At 38.8% G+C, this 22,014-nt stretch overlaps 1 protein-coding gene across 1 annotated transcript in view; it reads left to right on the plus strand.

Moving 5' to 3' along the window:
* Positions 1-7,675, plus strand: part of fhip2a (FHF complex subunit HOOK interacting protein 2) — a 60,930-nt gene extending 53,255 nt beyond the window's left edge. Inside the window, exons 15-17 of the mRNA XM_060842125.1 lie at positions 2,125-2,265; positions 2,416-2,519; positions 6,097-7,675. Coding sequence (XP_060698108.1) covers positions 2,125-2,265; positions 2,416-2,519; positions 6,097-6,202 — 351 coding nt within the window. The 3' untranslated portion in view covers positions 6,203-7,675. The remainder of the gene's footprint in view (positions 1-2,124; positions 2,266-2,415; positions 2,520-6,096) is intronic.
* The last annotated feature ends 14,339 nt before the right edge of the window (positions 7,676-22,014 follow it).

Genomic DNA, 22,014 nt, shown 5'->3' on the forward strand with positions numbered 1-22,014 from the left:
CTTGTGATATGTGTTTCTTAGGTGAAGTTACTCTTAATAAGTTACTCTTAAGAATTTTTTATTACTGATATACTCATCAAGGTGAGGACTTTCTTGCTGGAAGTGACATGTTTTCTACTTTTTAACCCAGTGACTGTACCGGGTTTGGTGCAATTGAGGTGGATGCAATGCTCTCTGCTGTTAGAGTTGATAGTAGATCTTGAAATCTAACAATTATGTCAATGCAGCCTTGCACTTCAAAAACGATAACCTTATGACAGTTACGAAACAAAATACTGCAGATGCTGGAAATGTGAACTAAAAACACAGAATACTAAAACTACTGAGCAGTTTGGGCAGCATCCATGAACAGAGAAACATGGTTCACATACCTTAATGTTAGAATTGGAAAAACTCCAACATCCAATAAGTTTTAACAAGAGCAGGGTGGGGCAAATGGATGTTTTGTGATAACATGGGAGACTGGAGAGATGTTAGCACCACTGGTCACAGAACTAAAAAGGATTGGCGATGAAACGAGAAAATAAGCAAAAGATGTGTGTACAGTAGATGTTTTACTGTATGTAAGCAAAAAGAAGGAAAAAAGAAAACAAACTGACGAAGATATGGAAGTAAAATGTGAAGATAAGGAAACAAAACGTGGTGGTGACCTGAAATTGTTGAATTCAGTGTTGAATCAGGAAGGCTGCAAGTGCCTCATTGAAAGTTAAGGTTTCCTTAAGCTTCCTTAACCATGAACAGAAATGTCAATGTGAGAGAGATTTGGAAAAGTAAAATGACAAGTCACTGGAAGAGCAGGTTCATGCTGATAGATTGAATTAGGTATTCTGCAAATATGCATTTGGTCTCCCAGTGTAAAGGATACTACGGTGTGTGCAGTGAATGCATTACAATTCATACAGATAAACCACTTTACCTGGAAAGAACGTTTAGGATCTTTGAAGGTGAGGGAGAAGGAGGTGAAATAAGGAGATGATTTGTCTCTGCATGTGCTTGGAAAGTGCTGTGGGGAGGGAATGGGATGTTGGAAATAATTAAGGAATGGACCAAGGTATCATGGAGGAAACAGTCTCTTCAGAATGCTGAAATCATAGAATCCCTATAGTCCAGAAAGAGGCCATTCAGCCCGTTGAGTCTGCACCGACCCTCTGAAGAGCATCCCCATCCAGACCCAGCCCCTATTGTATCTCCAGAAAGATCAAAGGAAGATGTTAAGTGGTAGCCTCACATTGGAGGTGGCCAAAATTATGGAAAATTATCCATTGAATACAGAGACTTGTGGCATGTAAAAATGAGGAAAATGGGAACCCTATCATGATTGAGATAGTGAATGAATGTGATGAAAGCAAAGATGCAGAAAATGTAGTGAACTCTTTTGAGCCCTGTCAACCTTTGTCAGGCAGTGAAGAGAAGAGGAATTGTCAGTTAAAGATAAGGCATGACACCTCTGAATTGCTGGTATGAAACGTTATTAATTATTTTGAAAGAACTTTTTTATTACTGCTAAAAAAAAAGATAAAATTGCCAGCGTACCAGAAGGTCATTGGGGCTGCTCTCATTAGTGAGACATGATTGGTGGTGGTTTAACCTGAGGGTTTATCATGTCAAGAGAGAGGTTGAGAAGGCAGGACCTTCAGGATGACCGGGCAGTACAGGAATTCACCCTGTGCTTTTGACATCACTGCATTATAAATCAGCTGTCAAGCCAAGTGAGTTAACTAACCCCTAAATGCTAATAGTACCATGGTTCAAGGCAATTCTGTAACATGTATATAAACTATTAGAAAGAGTAAAGAGACAAATCAAATGGAACACTTAATTTTTGATGATGTGATATAATCTTAACTTACTTTAGTCATGATTACATGGCATTTTTTTCTAAAATTTGCTAAGTGCAAACAAAACTTTCAAGCAGATATTTTAGGTAGTACTGAAACAAAAATATGAATGCAAAATGTGGTTTATCTTTGTGCTTGGTTTTTCAGTTAATATAGAATCCATAATCAATACATTTTCTTTCTAATGTCTCCTTGTATTGGAGAACCTATAAGCAATTTGAAATGACCTGTATATTCTTACCTTTGCAAAATGCTAATTACTTGGAACTTTTTTTCTCCTTTTCAGCCATATGATGTGAATTTACAAGTGACCTCTGTTTTGTCCAAGTTATCTTTATTTCCCCATCCCCACCTACATGAGTACTTACTGGATCCTTATATTAACTTGGCTCCCAACTGCAGATCTTTGTTTTCTGTTATTGTAAGGGTAAGTACATAACTTGGGTGTTTCATATTGTTAGATGCAAAATTAGGCATATTTATTAAAAATTAGATTTCTTTTAATTTCTGATAGTTTTTAAAAGTACTGTGGGAACATGAAGGCTATTACCTTAAATTCTCATGAATAAATTTCTAGGTGGTTGGCGATCTAATGTTGAGAATACAACGTATCCCAGACTTCACACCAAAGCTTTTGCTTGTCCGAAAACGTCTGCTGGGTTTTGAGCCAGATGGACCTATGTAAGTACAAATTAATCAATGTTTCTGATTACTCTTTTATAATATTGATATTGTGCATATAACTGGAGGTGAAAAGCTGGTAGGTGCCGAAATTCAGGATGTTGCAGCAGAGCCCTGTAAATAGAATGTCCATTCCTTGGATCATTCCAATTTCAGAAAGCACATGACTAAAAAAAGATTTGATGCCGGTGTGTAGCATATAGGGCTAGTTTTTCAGCAGTGGATACTGAATGTAATCACATTTCCTTTCATTTTCTTAATGTTGTTTTACATTCTTTTTTAATGTTTAACCAATCCCTTTCATAGTAATTAATAGGCATTTGTAATGAAGCAGTCCATATTCTAATAATGCTTAGTGAAAATAGATATTAGTTGTCACCTTAATTATTCCATGAGAATTCCCACTTCTATGCTTCTTGTTATCAATTCAATATTTAAGTTATCCTCTTGAGACCTTTTATGGTTTTGACAGTCTCAGTTTGATCTGAGACACTTTTTTCAGTGGAAGAGGATTTTTTTTAAACTTCTAGTTCCATTTTATATCCAGTTCATTGCTTTTTGAATTGCAGTCACAGTGTTGCAGTGACTAACCATCTTGTGTTTCAAGTGCTTAAAGCTACTTCTCAATCTACCATGCTTCCTGGTGCAATATAATTTTTCTTATGCCTCCCCCGTTAAAAAAAAATACATCCACAACCTGGCCTTTAATTTCTTGTTTTTGTTCAGTAACTTTATTTTGAATATCGATTTCTCCATTATCCTCTTTGGAAACACCTACTATATTGCTTTCATATTCTTTTTACAGCTGTGGCCGGTCCTTCACTCAGATAAAAGCGAAGTAGATTAGATTAGATTACTTACAGTGTGGAAACAGGCCCTTCGGCCCAACAAGTCCACACCGACCTGCCGAAGCGCAACCCACCCATACCCCCACATTTACCCCTTACCTAACACTACGGGCAATTTAGCATGGCCAATTCACCTGACCCGCACATCTTTGGACCGTGGGAGGAAACCGGAGCACCCGGAGGAAACACACGCAGACACGGGGAGAACGTGCAAACTCCACACAGTCAGTCGCCAGAGTCGGGAATTGAACCCGGGTCTCAGGCGCTGAGAGGCAGCAGTGCTAACCACTGTGCCACCGTGCCGCCCATATTGCAGATGCTGGAGATTGAAAATAAAAGTCGAGTGATGGAAAATCTCAGCATGTCTGTGGAGAGAGAAACTGGGTTAACATTTTGAGTCCAACTAACATCTTGAGAATTGAAGAGGGATAGGCATAAAAAAACCTTATTATTCACCACCCTTCAGTTCCACAGTAATTATGGGACTTAAGACATGACTCCGATGATGTCAGACTGTCTGGGTTTCTCCAACACTTTGTTTTTTATCCATCAGTTGTTCCCAGATGGTATTCCTCATATTTAAATCTCTCCTCTCCCTTTTTAATTGTTTCACTTCTAAATTAACTGACTTGTCACCTAGACTCCATTTGTTGCGTAGCATCTTTCTAAAGGTAACATTCAGAAAAACAAACTTGGTTTTAATTATAAGCAACCTTCTTCCACAGCAGATAAAGCGTAGAAAGCCATTAAATTAATGAGAACTTCTGGATGCAGTATGTTGAATGTCTATTTGGAGAGGTCTGGCTTCTTGCACTCATAGAGTCACAGAGATATACAGCACGGAAACAGACCCTTCGGCTCAACTCGTCCATGCTGGCCAGATATACTAAATTAATCTCTTCAAATTTGCTAGCATTTGGCCCATATCCATCTCAATCCTCCCTATTCATATACCCATCCAGATGCCCTTTAAATGTTGTAATCATACCAGCCTCCACCACTTCCACTGGCAGCTCATTCTGTACATGCACTACTGTTGGAGTGAAAACGTTGCCTCTTAGGTCTCTTTTAAATCTTTCCCCTCTCACTTTAAACTTTAAACCTGTCTAGTTTTGGACTCCCCCATCTCAGGGAAAATGCCTTGTCTATTTACCCTGTCCATGCCCCTCATGATTTTATAAACCTCTATAAGGTAACCTCTCAGCCACCAATGTTCCAGGGAAAATATCCCCAGTCTACTTTGCCTCTCCCTTCAGCTTAAACCCACCAGCTCTGGCAACATCCTTGTAAATCTCTTCTGAACCCTTTCAAGTTTCATAACATCCTTCCTATAGGAGGGAGACCAGAATTGCACACAATATGCCAAAAGTGGCCTAACCAATGCCCTGTACAGCTGCAACATGACCTCACAATTCCAAGACTCAACGCTCTGACCAATAAAGGAAAGCATACCAAATGCCTCCTTCACTATCTAACTACCTGAGACTCCACTTTCAAGGAACTATGAACCTGCACTCCAAGGTCTCTTGTTCAGCAATACTCCTCAGGGCCTTTCCAAAATGCAGCACCTCTATCTGAATTTTATCTAAGTTTATCTCCATCTGCCAATCCTCACAGCCCATTGGCCCATCTGATCAAGATCCTATTATACTCTAATGTAGCCTTCATTGCTGTCCACTACACCTCCAATTGTGGGGTCATCTGTAACTTACTTCCAATACCTCCTGTATTCAAATCCAATTCATTGATATAAATGATGAACAGCGGTGGACCCTTCACCACTACCCTCTATCTTTTACCTTGGAGCCAGTTTTGTATCCAAATAGCTAGTTCTCCTCTATTCCATGTGATTTAACTTTGTTAACCAGTATACAGTGAGAAACCCTGTTGAACATCTTTCTGAATTCTATATAGACCAGCGCTATGCCTTCATCAATGCTCTTTGTTACTTCAAAACTCAATCAAGTTAGTGAGACATGACTTTCCAAGCACAAAGTCATGTTGATTATCCCTAATAATTTCTTTCCTTTCCAAATACATGTGTATCCTGTACCTCAGCATTTCCTCCAACAACTTGCCCACCATCAATATTAGGCTCACCGGTCTATAGTTCTCCGGCTTTTCAAGTGAAATAGCAATGCAGCCATAAAGTTGACTTGCCATTCTAAGAGTTGGTCCAGTGCAATGACAAATAAGGAGTAATGGGTTTGGAAAAGTAATCTGACTGGAAGGGCTTTATACTAAAGTGCAGATTTTGAGAATGCCATTTGGTGCATGTCACTGTTTGGCTGTAGAGTGAGAAGTTGCAATCAATCAATTCAATAAAGTCACAGATTAAGTTTGGGAATCATTAGCAGCCGCCGTTTTTCCCCACTTAGCAATTAGATTATGCTCTTCCTCAAAAAATTATAAATATAAATATAGCATCTTCCTTTTCAATCTACTTGAACTATTTGTCTCCCTCAATTTTATCAGTTTATTTGATTGTGATACTGAAAATGAGATCTTTTCTTTCAGACTAACCATCTATCATTTTATGCTTTTACAGTATTAGAGTGACAGTTTTCTTGAGGGAATGCACAGAATTTGGCATACTATTAAAATGTCATTGTATCAAAAGTTCAGATTAATTTTGTATGTAGAATTGGATAATAAACATGAATAATCCCAGATAAAGTATATTTTCTGACGCTCATTTGTTTCACCTTTACTCCCCCTCCCTTCTACAGCATTGACCACATGACTTTGCTAGAAGGTGTAATTGTGTTGGAAGAGTTCTGTAAAGAGTTAGCAGCAATAGCTTTTGTTAAATTCCATGCTGCTACCACACCTTAATCATTGGCTGGATTCCATACAGAAGCATCCTTTCACCACTTCAGATTTACAGGCCAGCTTCAATGGAAATGTTTGGACAACAAGGCCAGCCGCGACTGCTTAACTGTAGCATCTGCATGTCCGTGTCTGGGTATGGATAAAAAAAGGGAAATGTGCCCAAAAATGGGGTGACTGATGCAGTTATCTGTGAAGATGGAAGATAATGTCAAGAAGAAGACTAATACTTTAATTGACATTAATATTACAAGGTTGTACTTCAGTTCGCAGCGACAACCTCAAAATGTTGTATATGTTATATTTTACAAAGCGAAGTAGTAGTTTTCCTACTTCTGATCCCTTTTAAAATCATGATCTTTACTCTTATTAAAAGTTGTTCTCAGCACGTGAGAATTGGGTGGACAAAGGTCAACATCAAAAATGTTTATCAGTATTTTAGCAAACCAGAGAACTATTTAAGTAACAAAAGCTGGGGTGCTGATCTGAAGTTATTGTATGTTTCTGTGCCTTTGAAAAGGGCAAATTAAGTGTTAAGTCATGTTAATATTTTTGTCAATCTGTTCTCTTTCCTTCCTCAACACCTCTAAACAGCCCAGAAGCCATAATCTCTCAAACTATGGCTTTTGTGTCTGCTTCCGAGCCTTCGTACATATAGCAGGGAATCGCCTCCATATTTGGATGCAAGTCTTAGCTTAAGTATTGTATACTTGCACAAAAAGTGGTGTTTCGTTTATAATTAATGCTCCATTTCAAGTGTTCACTCTTAACAAGTACTTAGTGTTCAGCAAAGCTGTAATAGAACCAAATTTTTCAATCTAACATTACTATCATTACCCAGTATTAATTAACCATTTAAAACAGACCATCACCAACATTTTTGTTGTTAAACTAGAAAAACTATAGATACTGAAAAAGCACCAAACTGCATACTTATATCAGGTTGAATTGTTAAATATAATTCACATTGGATGCCTAAAATGACTTGGGATTGTTGTGCAATGATTTAACGATACTCTTTACAATGCTTCATAACCAATGTTTGTTACAAATTATGTATTAAGTTCTGTATTTAAACTTGTACGAAAATAGTACCAGTGGTGCATCTTTTCTATTTTCATTTCATTTATAGAATGTTAAGGTTGAATAACAAAGCTCTTTTTTATAGTTAACAACATTGGAGCTTTATTGAACATGGAGTACTGGTTTATAATAGGTGCTTGAAGTGTTGGTTTATGTTTCTGTAAATAATTCTTATTTGTAATGTATTTATGCATTACAAACCAAATATTTTGAGAGTTCATTGCATTTAGTTGTCAGTCTTCCTCTTGTTCATAAGAGTGCAACACTTCTTTTGTGTGCAATATAAAAGCTGTATTACCTCGGATGCAGCTTATATGCAACACTTCTGTCATATATAAGATAATCTTATATATCGATCTGTGCTTGCTTCTATTGTCACTATTGTATACGGTAAATGGGTTATAATCTGCCTAATTTACATTAAAAAAAATTCAGAATTTTCCTGTTCAAGGAATTCTTTATTTTAGCACCCTCCTTATCTGTAGCACTGACTAAGGCTGTTTCCATGCTGTACATCTCTATGACTCTATAACACATTAACCTCCAGTATAAATGTAGTTTTTGAACTGATTGCATTTGGGCACAATAGGAAAATTGATATTTAAATCACATGCCCCTGTGGTTCTTGTAGCAACGAGGCTGAGTTAAATGTTGGTTTTCCCTTGCTCCATTTTTAGTGACTTTCAATTATATTTATGTTGAAAAAGTGCAAGCCATCTTCAATCGAAACAGCAAGGCATTTGCTAGGTTCAGAGAAAGTAAGAGCTGCATGTAATTTTTATGTGGATGACCAGAATTGATCTGTATATAAAAATAACGGGGAGAAAAAGTTAACAAATTAATTAACTTAACCCTTAACAAGTGTTGTAAACTATCACCCGAGTTTCAATCCCTTGTTCCTGTCTAGCACCCTTGAGCATGTTGTTTTCCCAGATCTCCTATCAATCTTTCTCAAAACTCCAATGATATTTCCATCCTTGGCACAGCATGGAAACAACTTCTGTAAAGACACAAATGTCATTTTTTGTAACTGTGACAAAGGTAAGCTGTCTCTCCTCGTCTTACTAAAACTGTCTGCACTTTAAAATGATTAGCTCATCCCCCTTCTCCAACAATGTCGTCCAGCAGTTTGGGACTGCATTCACCTGGATCTATTCTTATTATCTCATTATAGACATAATATCACTTGGAATATCACTCCAATGGCATTACTTCTCGGTCAAGTATCCTTGAAACCCTCTTATTTGTCATCTACATGCTCCCAGTGAGTGACATCGTCCAAAATTGCTGCGTTAGTTTTCACTTGTACTTTGGCATCCAACTTTATTTAACCTCGAGTCATTGGTAAGTTACCAGACTTCTACTCTTACGTGACAAAGGACAAGAAATTTTCTCCAATTGACTGCTGGCAAAACTGAACCAATTCCTGCTACAAATTCAGTTTCGTATTTACTAACCCCACTGCAATTCCTAGTATTACATATGACCCTGAAACAAACTACTAAACACTCCACCATAATGAAGACTGCCTATTTCTACCTTTGTAACATCACCTGATTTTGCCCTTCTTTGTTTGCTTGCCATAGAAACATTTCTAATGAATTCCTGATTGACATTCCATATTGTACCTTCCCCAAACTTGGGGTCATCCAAAGCTTTACTATCTGGGTCCTTGCTTGCACCATGTCCCTTTCACTGATCATTGGCTGTGTTTGCTGGCCTTCATGAGGATGGAGACAAAAAAGCTGCAGATGCTGGAATCCAAAGACTGGCAGGCAGCTGGAAGAACACAGCAAGCCAGGTAGCATCAGAAGGTGGGGAAGTCGCTGTTTCAGCTGTAACCTGAAACATCTACTTCTCCACCTTCTGATGCTGTCTGGCTTGCAGTGTTCTTCCAGCCTCCAGTGACACCTTGATTTTAAAATTCTCAGACTTTTTAAATTTGGCCATGCCCTGCCTCTCCCAATGTGTGTACTTGCAGTCCCACAAACCTCCAGGCCATCAATTTTGATCTAATCCTTGCTCCTTGGACATCTTCAGTATTATTTGCACTGCCATTGTTGACTGGATTTCCAGCTATCTTTGCACCACTCTTTCTGATTCTATACCTCTGCTTCAAGGTGCCTCTTAAAACCAACCTCTTTGACTAAGTGTTTGGCTGTCACCTTTAATGTCACTCTATATGCAGTGGTGTGTAATTTTGTTTTATAAGCCACCTATGGAGCACCTTGGGACATTAAATATAACTTGTTATTATACCAGGTCCATCATCATGATATTCATGAATGCAGTTCCATTAATTTTTCAGGTAGAATCACAGTTTGCCCTTCATTTTTGTTAAACCTTTGCTCTAGAATGAAGTGGATTTTATGCATACATTGCACTGTTTGTCAGCTATGATTTGATCAGACTCCCTACAGTGTGGAAACAGGCTCTTCAGCTCAACATGCCCATACCGACCCTCCAAAGAGCAACCCACCCAGACCCATTTCCCTCTTACTAATGCACCTAACACTATGGGCAATTTAGCATGGCCCCTTCACCTGATCTGCACATCTTTGGACTGTGGGAGGAAACCAGAGCACCCCGGAGGAAACCCACACAGGCACGGGGAGTACGTGCAAACTCAACACAGACAGTCCCCCGAGGCTGGAATTGAACCCGGGTCCCTGGCACTGTGAGGCAGCAGTGCTAATCGCTGAGCCACCATGCTGCCCAGCATGATGAAGGCATTTCATTTACCATGAATTCCCATGGATAAATTTGTTATTTAATTCGTCTTTCAATCTAAATACAAATGATTTTATGATTCTATGATTTGTCGTCTTTTGAGCCCCATAAGAATTTGTTCCTGTTCTCTGCTTTTAGCTGTGTGTGAAGGTGAGATTTATTGTAGAGCATAGAGTTATCTTTTGCTTCCTTTTAATTTTTTTTTGCATTACTATTCCTCTTTCCCCGGAAATTTCAGGTATTGCTTTGAAAAAGTTGTCAACAAATTTAACATTCATCCTAGAAATGCAGAATTGTAGTATGCCTATACTTAAGAGACAGCAGGTCAGGCAGCATCCAAGGGACAGGAAATTCGACGTTTCGGGCCAGAGCCCTTCATCAGGAATGAGGAGAGGGTGCCAAACAGCCTGCCTGGCACCCTCCCCTCATTCCTGATGAAGGGCTCTGGCCTGAAACGTCGAATTTCCTGTTCCTTGGATGTTGCCTGATCTGCTGTGCTTTAACCAGCAACACATTTTCAGCTCTGATCTCCAGCATCTGCAGACCTCACTTTTTACTCTATACTTAAGAGAACATACCACCAAAAAGATTTAGTTGTCGATGGAAACTATTCTGTTATTGATTAGTTTATGTACATTCCAACGACCAGCTAGTTCAAGAAGCGAGCTCACCATCATCTTTCCAAGGGCAATTAGATAAGGTAAGATGTGCTGGTGAGCCCAGTGATGCCCACATCCCTTTAACAAATAAAAACAAAAGCTATGGTGAAAATGCTCTTTTTGATGTCATTTGCAGCACGTGTAAAGTAAGTTGTACAGCTTTTCTGTTGAAATGACTCTTAGTCCAAACAGCCTTCTCCATACAAAGCTGACCAAGAATGCTGAGGAAACCTGAAGTTGGGCTGTTCTCATTTTTTGATTTTAAAACATGCTTCTTACACTTTTCGAAAGGATTGTGTTCATATTCTTTAAGGGACAGCCTACATGGAGGTAATCTTTTTAATGATCTTGTTCATAAGGACTTTAGCAGTAATAATGTTGAAGTGTTGCACAAGGTCAGCAGAATTGAGATTGTTTTGGCATGAATACATTGCAAGGAATACTTTACAAAAGCCGACGGGCTTAGCACATGTAATTCAGTGTGAAGATGCTTTTATTCACAGATTGAAAAATACCTTTTTAGTCTCAATATTCTGTAGACACATGACAAGTGAAAATTGTGCAATTTGAAGAAAGAGGAAACAGAGACTTCAACAGTCAAGATGTGTTTGGCAAAATGGAATTTATAGTTCCTGACCTCAGAAACATCAGGAAAGATATGTAGTTTAATTCAAGATGTTGGCTGCATGTTTGTTTCAAAAATGTTCAACATAATAGTCATGTCTACTTAGTGATAAAGTGACATCTGTGGAGATCCAACATATTATCCTGTGTGTCTTATTTGCCACACTTTAGATTTTAGGACATGTTCTGTACAATAGCCAAACCTGAGGATGTAAGAGTTCATCTGACTCTTTTATTGCTTGGTACAAATTCGAACATGCTCCTGCCTCAAGAGAATGCATATTTTTAATACTTTCCAATACACAAGTTCTGTACAGAATGCCAATATTAGTGGTTCATTTGGTGATGTAATGTTCTTTAGTTTCATTAAGTCTAATCTTAATTTTTTCCACAAAGTTCTTGAGAATAAATTGGATTTAGGGAAAACTATCCAAAGTTAGAGGTGTGCTTAATGTACAGGAAGAAAGATGTGGATATTGGAGATCAGTGATCTCAGCTCCAGAACACGGTTGCAGGAGGTCTTCAGGGTAGAGTCTTTGGGCCAAAGATTCTTCAGCTGCTTCATCAATTACCTCCTGTCCATCATATGAGCAGAAGTTGAGTTGCCTGCACAATGTTTCGGATCATATGTGACTTCTCAGACACTGAAGTAGTATGTGTGCAACTGCAGCAGGGCCTGGGTGACAACCAGGCTTGGGCTGACAGGTGGCAAGCAACAATTGTGTCACACAAGAACCAGACAATGACCATCTTCAGTAAGAGAGAATCTAACCATCATCTCTTAACATTAGCATATTTGAATCCCCCAATATTAACATCCTGGAGGTGACCGGCATTCAACTGGACCAGCCATATAAATGGCTACAAGAGCATGCCAGATAGTAGGAATTCTGCAGTGAGTAACCCATCACCTGACTCTTCCAAACACACTCGGGAGTGTGTTGAAATACTCACCATTTGCCTAAATGAGTGCACCTCCAACAACACTCAAGAACATCAGACACAAGAGTCTGCTTGATTAGCACCACGTCCACAACACCTGCCCTCATCATCACTCAATAGCAGCAGTGTTTACCATCTACAAGATGCTCTGTAAATATTCCCCGAAGTTCTTTTATACAGCACCTTCCAAATTCACAGCTACTTCCATCTCAAAGGGCAAGGGCAATAGATACGTGGAAGCACCATTATTAACCAGTCCCCCTCCAAGCCACTCACTATCCTAATTTTGAAATGTATTGCCATTCCTTCAGTGTAGCTGAATCGAAATCCTGGAATTCCGCGCCCAATAGAAGTGTGGGTGTACCTACGCCAAATAACTGCAATGATTCCAGAGAGCAACTCAACATCACCAACGTGCTTCCAGAATTATGGTTTGACAGGAAAAAATAATTTTTCTGCATTGATCAAAAGCCACAAATAAGAAATATATTGCAGTAGGTCCTGATGCTCTGTTATCAGTGGTGGGCATTTGGTGAGGACACAAGTGGAAACTCTTTATTATGGTTGTTCTGTCCTCTGAAACAAATGATTCTCCGTGGCACACTGAACCTGTCATCCTTTTGGTTCGTTCTGCTGGATGATTTTCTGGACATATTAATTGCATGTATTTTGTAAAGTTAATTATTTTCAACTCTTTGCAATTCTAATTTTCGACACTAGGTGGCTGTTTTAGTAAAAGTGTATTTTTCAAGTGTAATGGGGTTTAAATACAAAAAAGATGAATGTTAAAAAATGTATTTGCTATTTGCAGTAAATAGAGATGCTGCTGCAAATACTCAGCAGGTCTAGCCATATTTGTGCAGAGAAAAGTTGCCTTTCATCTGAACTGTAGGTTATCTGTGCCTGATTATTTTGAAAATTCCGTTTCTTATAGAAAATGTTCAAGTCGTCATCTTGGAAATTTAGGCATGTTGGCTAAACTATGGGAGAACAAACTTAAATCTTCCTAGAAACCTAGAAGACACTAGAAAGTGATTAAAGGAATATTCGGGAAATAATTCTATAAAATTGTTCCAGTAAAGGAGTGATGCTGAGAAGTTGTAATTTTTCTTGAATATAATTTGTACCTTTTATAAGAGGCTCTTGTTCCAATGCCTATCCTGGACAGTTCGCAAAGGTGCTATTGGCTTATTTTGAAGACGTCTAGTAAAGGATCAACACTTTTGTCCTCAAATGGAATTAGAGTCATACAGCATGGAAACAGACCCATCTGCCCAACTTGACCATGACGATCAAGTTTCCGAAACTAAGCTAGTCCCATTTGACTGTGTTTGGCCCATATCCCACTAAACCTTTCCTATTCATATACTTATTGAAATGTCTTTTAAATGGTGTAACTGTACGTGTATCCATTATTTCCTCTAGAAGTTCTTCCACACACAAACCACTCTGCAATTAAAAAAAAGTTGCCCCTCATGTCTTTTTAAAATTTTTTCCTCTCATCCACAAAAATATGCCCCTGAGATTTGAAACCTCCCATCCTAAGGAAAATAAACTTGCCATTCATCTTATCTATACCCATCATGATTTTATACACCTCCTGTAAAGTCACCCCTCAACCTCCAATGCCCCAGTGAAAAAAGTCTCAGCTTATCCAGCCTCTCCATATAACTCAAATCCTTCATTCGCAGTAATCCTTTCTGAACTCTTTCCAGCTTAATAACACGGCAACTAGAACTGCATACAGTTTCCAGAAGATGTCTTACCAGTGTCCTGTACAAGCTCAACATCCCAACTCCTACGCTCAAAGGCTTAAGCAATGAAGGCAAGCGTGCTAAATACCTTCCTAACCATCCTGTCTACATGTGATGCAAACTTCAAAGACTTATGTACCTGAACCCCTAAGTGTCTCTGTTCTACAAGACCCTATTTTTAACTGTATAAGTCTGCCCTTGTTTGTTTTACCAAAATGTAATGACTCAGACTTATCCAAATTAAACTCCATCTGTTAATCCTCAGCCCATTGACCCAATTGACTGAGATCTTTTTGTAATCTTAGATACCTTCTTCACTATCCACTATACCACTAATTTTAGTGTCACCTGTTAAACCTATTAACCATGCCTTGTATATTCTCATCTAAATCATTTATATAAATGACAAACAGAAGTGGACCTAAGCACTGATCCCTGTGGAACACCACTAGTAACAGGCCTCCAGTCTGAAAAACCTCCACCACTATTCAGTCTTCTGCATTGTAATAGCTATTGAAGCAATGCACTAGGGAGGAAGACTAAGCTGGAAAATACAATATCAATATAATAATTCAGGTCCCAGAATCCATTATGTTACGAAACAACTGTAGCCTAAAGGTAATATTCCCCAACGAAACATTTGTCTGAACATTAAGTAACTGTAAAATCCATTTGTTGCAGTGTTAGTTATTATTCAGTGGCGTTAATAGATTTTTAACATATACTTTTGCATTATTATTCAGAAAATGTTTTATTTTTAATAACTGAATATTTACTTGTCTAATATAATGAAGTGTTATCAATGTTTATTTTGTGTGCATGTGAATATTCAAAACAGTATACTCATTTAAATATTAGATATTTTAGGAACTTGTTATATGGTTGTAATTTGTCTTTAAGTGAAGATTGCAAAGTTTTCTGACGAACGTAACTGCCAACTTATTCTGAAGATGTTTTGTTTTGAAATGTTCACTAGATGGCAGCAAAGGCTGTTAAATTGCAATTTTTCTCTTGCACCTGATTGTTTTAAACTGTAAAAATAAACTATAGAAACCACAATCCTAATTAGATTTCCATTACCAGATTGACTTCTTTTTTAAATAAAAGACCAGCTAGATCACAGAATGGAATGAAAAAAAAGAGACAAAACTGCAAATTGTGGAAATTTGGATAGGTATAGGGACTGTCACTGTATGACAAAGAACTATGTTTCGGGTATAGACTTTCTGTCTGGTATTTATGTATTATGCATTTCAAAAACTATTTTATTGGCAGTGAATCACTTGGGTTGTCCTGAGAAAGTGAAAGTTGTGCAGTAATACATGTCCTTTTCAAATTAATCCTTTTAAAATTCCCATGCTATAAATACTATGTAATAGCTCCATCATAACAACATGGGGGGAATTGGAAAAAAGAAGAGTCTGACCTGAGCTTATGACAAAGAGGGAGTGCAGTCCATGTAAACACTTCCTGTCCTGTCCTCTAATTTACAATGCATTATTTGCTTCCTTACTTTGAGGAAAAGAGCATATACTTTTGTCCAGCACGGTGGCACAGTGGTTAGCACTGCTGCCTCACAGCGCCAGCGACCTGGGTTCAATTCCCGACTCAGGCGACTGACTGTGTGGAGTTTGCACGTTCTCCCCGTGTCTGCGTGGGTTTCCTCCCACATTCCAAAGATGTGCGATTCGGGTGAATTGGCCATGCTAAATTGCCCGTAGTATTAGGTAAGGGGTATATGTAGGGGTATGGGTGGGTTGCGCTTCGGCGGGTCGGTGTGGACTTGTTGGGCCGAAGGGCCTGTTTCCACACTGTAAGTAATCTAATCTAATCTAATCATTACAATGATGATGTAATTCAGGGTACACAAGACAATCAGTGGGAAGTGCATGTTAGCATAGCTGTTTCCACATCATGGTGACTGTGACTCATGCTTCTGTCTCAGCTTTATTCACCCAGTCATCCCATTGATATGTACTGACTCAGGTCCAGATCTGGCAGAATGGTGATGGCTGGATAGTGCAGTTCCTCAACAGCATTAGCAAACAGTTGAATTGGACAGGTAGCATCAAGTTGCCCAGGCACTTGCTACAGTGATGCAGACATAATGTCAATGTGCCATGAAGGTAAAGACCACCACCTTTTGTCATTTTTCTTAATATAAGTTCACTATTTACATGCATCGTTCTTCAGAATCCAGCATTAAGTAATTAATTTCCAAGAATCATACTGTTTTCATTAAAATTTGTCATCTTCCAATAACCTCCCACTTTAAATTCTGAGTAAGTGGTGAGAGAGCACTGTTCTGTCTACATTCTTCATGGTTACAAGTTGCAGTCTCAATGGAGTCTGCTTACCATATGTGTATTTGATTTTGTCAACTAGTACCCAGGCTAATGTTGAGAATGTGTGCAGCTGGATAATAAATAATGGAACAAAATTGATATTGAGGAATTATATTTTTACATGCAAGAACTTTTTTTACAAAAGAATGCAAAGTACATTGAGATATTTCACAAAATTAAATGTGTAACATGAATGCAAGTTGCTGCTGCCTCCTATAGATCTAAATAGGTTGAGAAATTTTGACTTCCTGAAAAGTAAGAATTGCCTTTATCGATTTGTCTATGTTACTAGTTAATACAAATTCAGTAGGATAGATGAATGACAAAGCTTGGTCAATGATAGATTCAGTGGAGCAACTTGAAAGGCGGATACAATTAGAAAGGTTTCGGATGTTAATTCCAAAGCTTTCAGCTTAAGCAGTTGAAATCACAGCCTTCAGCGGTGGAGTGAATAAAGGTCATGATGCAAAAGATGTTTCTCTCTCCAAAGTTGCCCCTGACCTGAACATTTTCTGATTTTATTTCAGATAAACTTTATTTTAGTAGTAATGTAGTTTTGACAACACTATATTTGATTTTGAAATAATGCAAAAAGATTATTGATAACATGTCAACATTTGTTGAAAAGATTAATTTTATGTTATTTTTAACACATAATTGCATTCTATGAAAATATAAATTGCTGCTTTGCAAAGGGTACTTGACATTGTAAACAAGAACCAAATGGCATCAATCTTGAGCTGCAAGATGAATGTCTTATAATCAGAGACTTAAACCTTTTAATGTTTTTCTCAGTGGGATTAGGGCCATAAATTGAAATTGAAGACTGTGTTTCCTGTCACACACATGGTTGATTGACAACTGAGCTCTTCTCTGTTAAAATATGCAATTACCGTTGATTGCTTTTGGCAAGTGAGTCTGTTGATAATGTAATTGGATTTCCAAAAGCGCACTTGCATACAATTATATTTATGTGATCAATAGTGTGTTACTAATAAAGCGGTATTAAATTCATAGATTTTACTAAATATTTCGCTTTTTTAACCTTTTAGTCCCTTAACTGCCTTCACCTCAGTTTAATAATGAACAAAATTATTTGTTCAGACAAAAAGATTATCTCCTTCATAGATATGGTTCATAATGATGTTTACAAAAGAATTGTAAACCATTGGTGTTTATTTGAATGAACTGTGCATTTAGTTTTGTAACATTAGCAGGTTTCTGCCTGCCCCACCCTTACAGGAAGTGAATTCCAGGTTCCTACTATCCTTTGGGTGGGATGCTTTTTCCTCTCAACCCATCTAAACCTCCTACCCCTTTCCTTAAATCTGGCTCATTGATCCCTCAATAAAGAGGAAGTGCTTCATCCTGTCTACCTATCTTTTATATATTTCCCCTCTCACCCTAAATCTATGCCCTCTCGTTCTGGACTCCCCCACTCCAGGGAAAAAATCTTGTCTTTTAATCCTATCCATGCCCTTCATGATTTTATAAACCTCTATAGGGTTACCCCTCAGCCTCCTACGCTCCAGGGAAAACAGCCCCAGTCTATTCAGCCTCTCCCTATTGCTCAAATCCTCAAACCCCGGCAACATCCTTGTAAATCTTTTCTGAACCCTTTCAAGCTTCACAACATTCTTCCAGTAGGAAGGAGATCAGAATTGCATGTAATATTCCAAAAGTGGCCTAACTGACATCCTGTACAGCTATAACATGACCTCCCAACTCCTATACTCAATGCTCTGACCAATAAAGGAAAGCATACCAAACACCGTCTTCACTATCCTATCTACCAGTGACTCTACTTTCAAGGAACTATGAATCTAAACTCCAAGGTCTCTTTGTTCAGCAACACTCCTGAGGACCTTACTATTAAGTGTATAAGTTCTGCTCTGATTTGCTTTTCCGAAATGCTTCACCTCGCATTTATCTAAATTAAACTTAATCTGCCACTCCTCAACGCAATGGCACATCTGATCAAGATCCCCAATGTACTTTGACTGTCCACTTATGCCTCCAATTTTGGTGTCATCTGCAAATTTACTAACTGGGCCTCCTGTGTTCACATCCAAATCATTTATATAAATGACTAAAAGCAGCGGACCCAGCACTGATCCTTGTGGCACACCACAGACCACAGGCCTTCAGTCTGAAAAGCAACCTTTCACCACCACCCTCTGTCTTCTAAGTTCGAGCCAGTTCTGTATCCAAATGGCTAGTTCTTCTTGTATTCCGTGAGATCTAACCATGCTAACCAGTCTCTCATTAGGAACCTTGTCAAATGCCTTGACTGAAGTCCATATAGATCACGTCTACCGCATTGCCCTCATCAATGCTCTTTGTTACTTCTTCAAAAACTCACTCAAGTTTGTGAGACATAACTTCCCAGGCACAGAGCCATGTTGATTCTCCCTAATCAGTCCTTGCCTTTCCAAATACATGTAAATCCTGTCCCTCAGGATTCCCTCCAACAACTTGCCCACCACTGATATCAGGCTCACCAGTCTATAGTTCCCTGGCTTTTGCTTACTACCTTTCTTAAATAGTGGCACCACGTTAGCCAACCTCCAGTCTTCCGGTTCCTCACCTGTGACTATCGATGACACAAATATCTCAGCAAGCGACCCAGCAACCACTGCCCTAGCTTCCCACAGAGTTCTAGGGTACACCTGATCAGGTCCTGGGGATTTATTCAGTTTATACATTTCAAGACATCCAGCATCTCCTCCTCTGTACTATGGACATTTTTCAAGATTTCACCATCTATTTCCCCACATTTTATGTCTTCCATGTCCTCCACAATAAGCACTGATGCAAAATACTCATTTAGTATCTCCCCCACCTCCTGCGACTCCACATAAAGGCTGCCTTGCTAATCTTTGAGGGGGCCCTATTCTCTCCCTAGTTACCCTTTTGCCCATAATGTATTTATAAAATTCCTTTGGATTCTCCTTAACCCTATTTGCCAAAGCTATCTCATGTCCCCTTTTCCCAATCAAGACTTCTTCATTCAAGTGTACACCATTTATATATTCCACAGACTGCCAAGGTCCCAACATTGATCCCTGAGAAATCTCAATGAACACAGCCTTCCAGTCACAAAAGCTTCCCTCGACCATCACTCTCTGCTTGCTACCACTTTTTTTAATAGATATTTTTATTGAAAATTTAACATATTTTTACAAGTTTACAAATAAAAAAAGGGGGTAAAAAATGAGGTCTGCAGATGCTGGAGATCACAGCTGAAAATGTGTTGCTGGTTAAAGCACAGCAGGTTAGGCAGCATCCAAGGAATAGGAAATTCGACGTTTCGGGGCATAAGCCCTTCATCAGGAATGAAGGGCATAAGCTTATGCCCGAAATGTTGAATTTCCTATTCCTTGGATGCTGCCTAACCTGCTGTGCTTTAACCAGCAACACATTTTCAGCTAGAAATAAAAAAAGCCCAAGTATAAACATTGATATATAATTAAATCTTAAATAAATAATAACCAAAATTTATCAAACAGAAAAGAAAGATACCGAGAGGAAAAAAAAACAAAACTCAACTAACTACTAATCTAACCTACAACTAACCAGAGTGTATAATGAAGTCTCTTACATTATTCAAAGAAGAGGGAAAAAAACCCAACAGATAACACAGAAATTGGGTAGTGAGATACATGCTCGGAATGTATTAACATCAAATCATAGCAAAACCCGTATTCTTGCGGGATTCCTCACCCAAGGGGCCCCGGACCAGCCAGGTTCGCCATCTCAATTAAATAAAAGCCCTTGTTAGGATGGCTGAAATATCTGTATTTATGTAATTCAAGAAGGGCTGTCATATTTTATGGAATAATGCGGTCTTTTGGTGCACCATATTTGGAAGGAAGTCAAGGGGAATACATTCCATGATTAATCTGTGCCAATTCAAAAGTCCAGGGGGACCCTCAGCCACCCAGTTTACCAAAATATTTTTCCTTGCACAGAAAGAGAGAACAGAAAATATCTCTTCCCGTGCAGATCCAGGGAGAGTAAGTTTGAAAAGCCCAAAAGGAGAAATACAGGGTCCACTCAAATTTCCGTTCCTAAGATTACTGTCAGAGCACTTGCTACTTTAGTCCAATATCTGCAAATCTTATGACAGGTCCATAAGCAATGTACAAGAGTGCCCACCTCTATTTTACATTTGGGACACATTGGAGATGCTCCTGCCTTAAATTTTGCCAATCGGTCCAATGTGAGATGGGCCCTATGAAGTATCTTCAACTGAATGGCCCGAGTTCTGTTGCAGATGGTGATTCTTCTGGCATTTTTCCGAATGTCATTCCACGTTTCTATAGAGATTTCCAGTCCCAAATCCTGATCCCATGTTTTCAGCAGAGTGTCCATATCTCCCGATACTTCATGTAATAAATGATAAATAGTGCTGATGGAAGATACCCCCATTGGCCATAATGCTTTACGTTCTCTATCTTATAAAGACTATCTAATGACATAGTCTTCTTTTGTACGTAATCTCGAATTTGGAAGTATCGAAAGAGGTCTCCATTAGGTAATCCAAATTTCTGACGCAGCTGTTCAAAAGACATCAGGACCCCTTTAAACCGATCTCCTAAACAGGAGATATCCCTGGATCTCCAGAGTTTGAAAGTGGCATCTGTAAGCCCCAGTTGAAATCCCCATGCTCCCACTAGAGGGATATTTTATGTGAGTTGCCCTCATTTTGCCGCATTATATTCCAAGCTTTAATTGTGTTTAGTATTGTAGGGTTTTTACATTGATCCCGTGATGATTTTCCACTTGTCTGAAAATAAGAGGTTAATAAGTCGGCATTTTATTTGAGAAGCCTCGATGTCCAGCCAGATTGATTGCGGGTCAGACAAGATCCAATTGGCTATGTAACTTAATAGGGAACTTAGCTGGTATTTCCTAAAATCTGGGAAATCCAATTCTCCCCTTGCCTGTGGAAGCTGTAGCTTCTTCAGCTTAATGAGGGGCCGTCTATGATTCCAGATAAAGGAACCAACCAGCCATATAGTTTACGTAGTGCCAGCCTTGGCTGGAAGCATTCTCATAGGATATAGGAGACGGGGCAGGACATTCATTTTAATTAGTGGTATTCTACCTAGCCAGGAAATTGGAAGGTCTCCCCATCGCTGGAGGTCCTGCCTTATCCTTTCCAGTAAATGCACAAAGTTAGCCTTGTATAACTAACCAAATACCGGGGCAATAGAAATGCCTAAATATAAGAAACCCTCCAGGGACCATCGAAAGGGAAAGTGGGATATACTAGCCAGACCACCCATTGGCATAGTTTCCAATTTTGAGAAATTAATTTTATAGCCTGAAAATACACTAAATGTATAAATAACTTGGATTAAGCGAGGCACGGACATCAAAGGATTACTGAGAAATAGAAGAACATCATCTGCATAAAGGGTAATTTTATGTTTACCGGTACCAATCCTCAGGGCCGTTATATTAGGATCAGCCCGTATAGCTTCTGCTAGTGGCTCAATTATTATTGTAAATAGCAATGGCAAAAGAGGACATCCCTGACAGCAGCCCCTATCCATACCTGACTACCAATGGATTAGGCTCAGATAGCTTCAGTGTGTTCAGAACTGTTTTGAGATCACGATACAGTGTGGAGACCCATTTGGTAAACACCTTTCTAACGCCACACCTTTCCAATG

This window comes from Hemiscyllium ocellatum, chromosome 22, assembly GCF_020745735.1.
Source record: "Hemiscyllium ocellatum isolate sHemOce1 chromosome 22, sHemOce1.pat.X.cur, whole genome shotgun sequence".
Classification (NCBI taxonomy): domain Eukaryota; kingdom Metazoa; phylum Chordata; class Chondrichthyes; order Orectolobiformes; family Hemiscylliidae; genus Hemiscyllium; species Hemiscyllium ocellatum.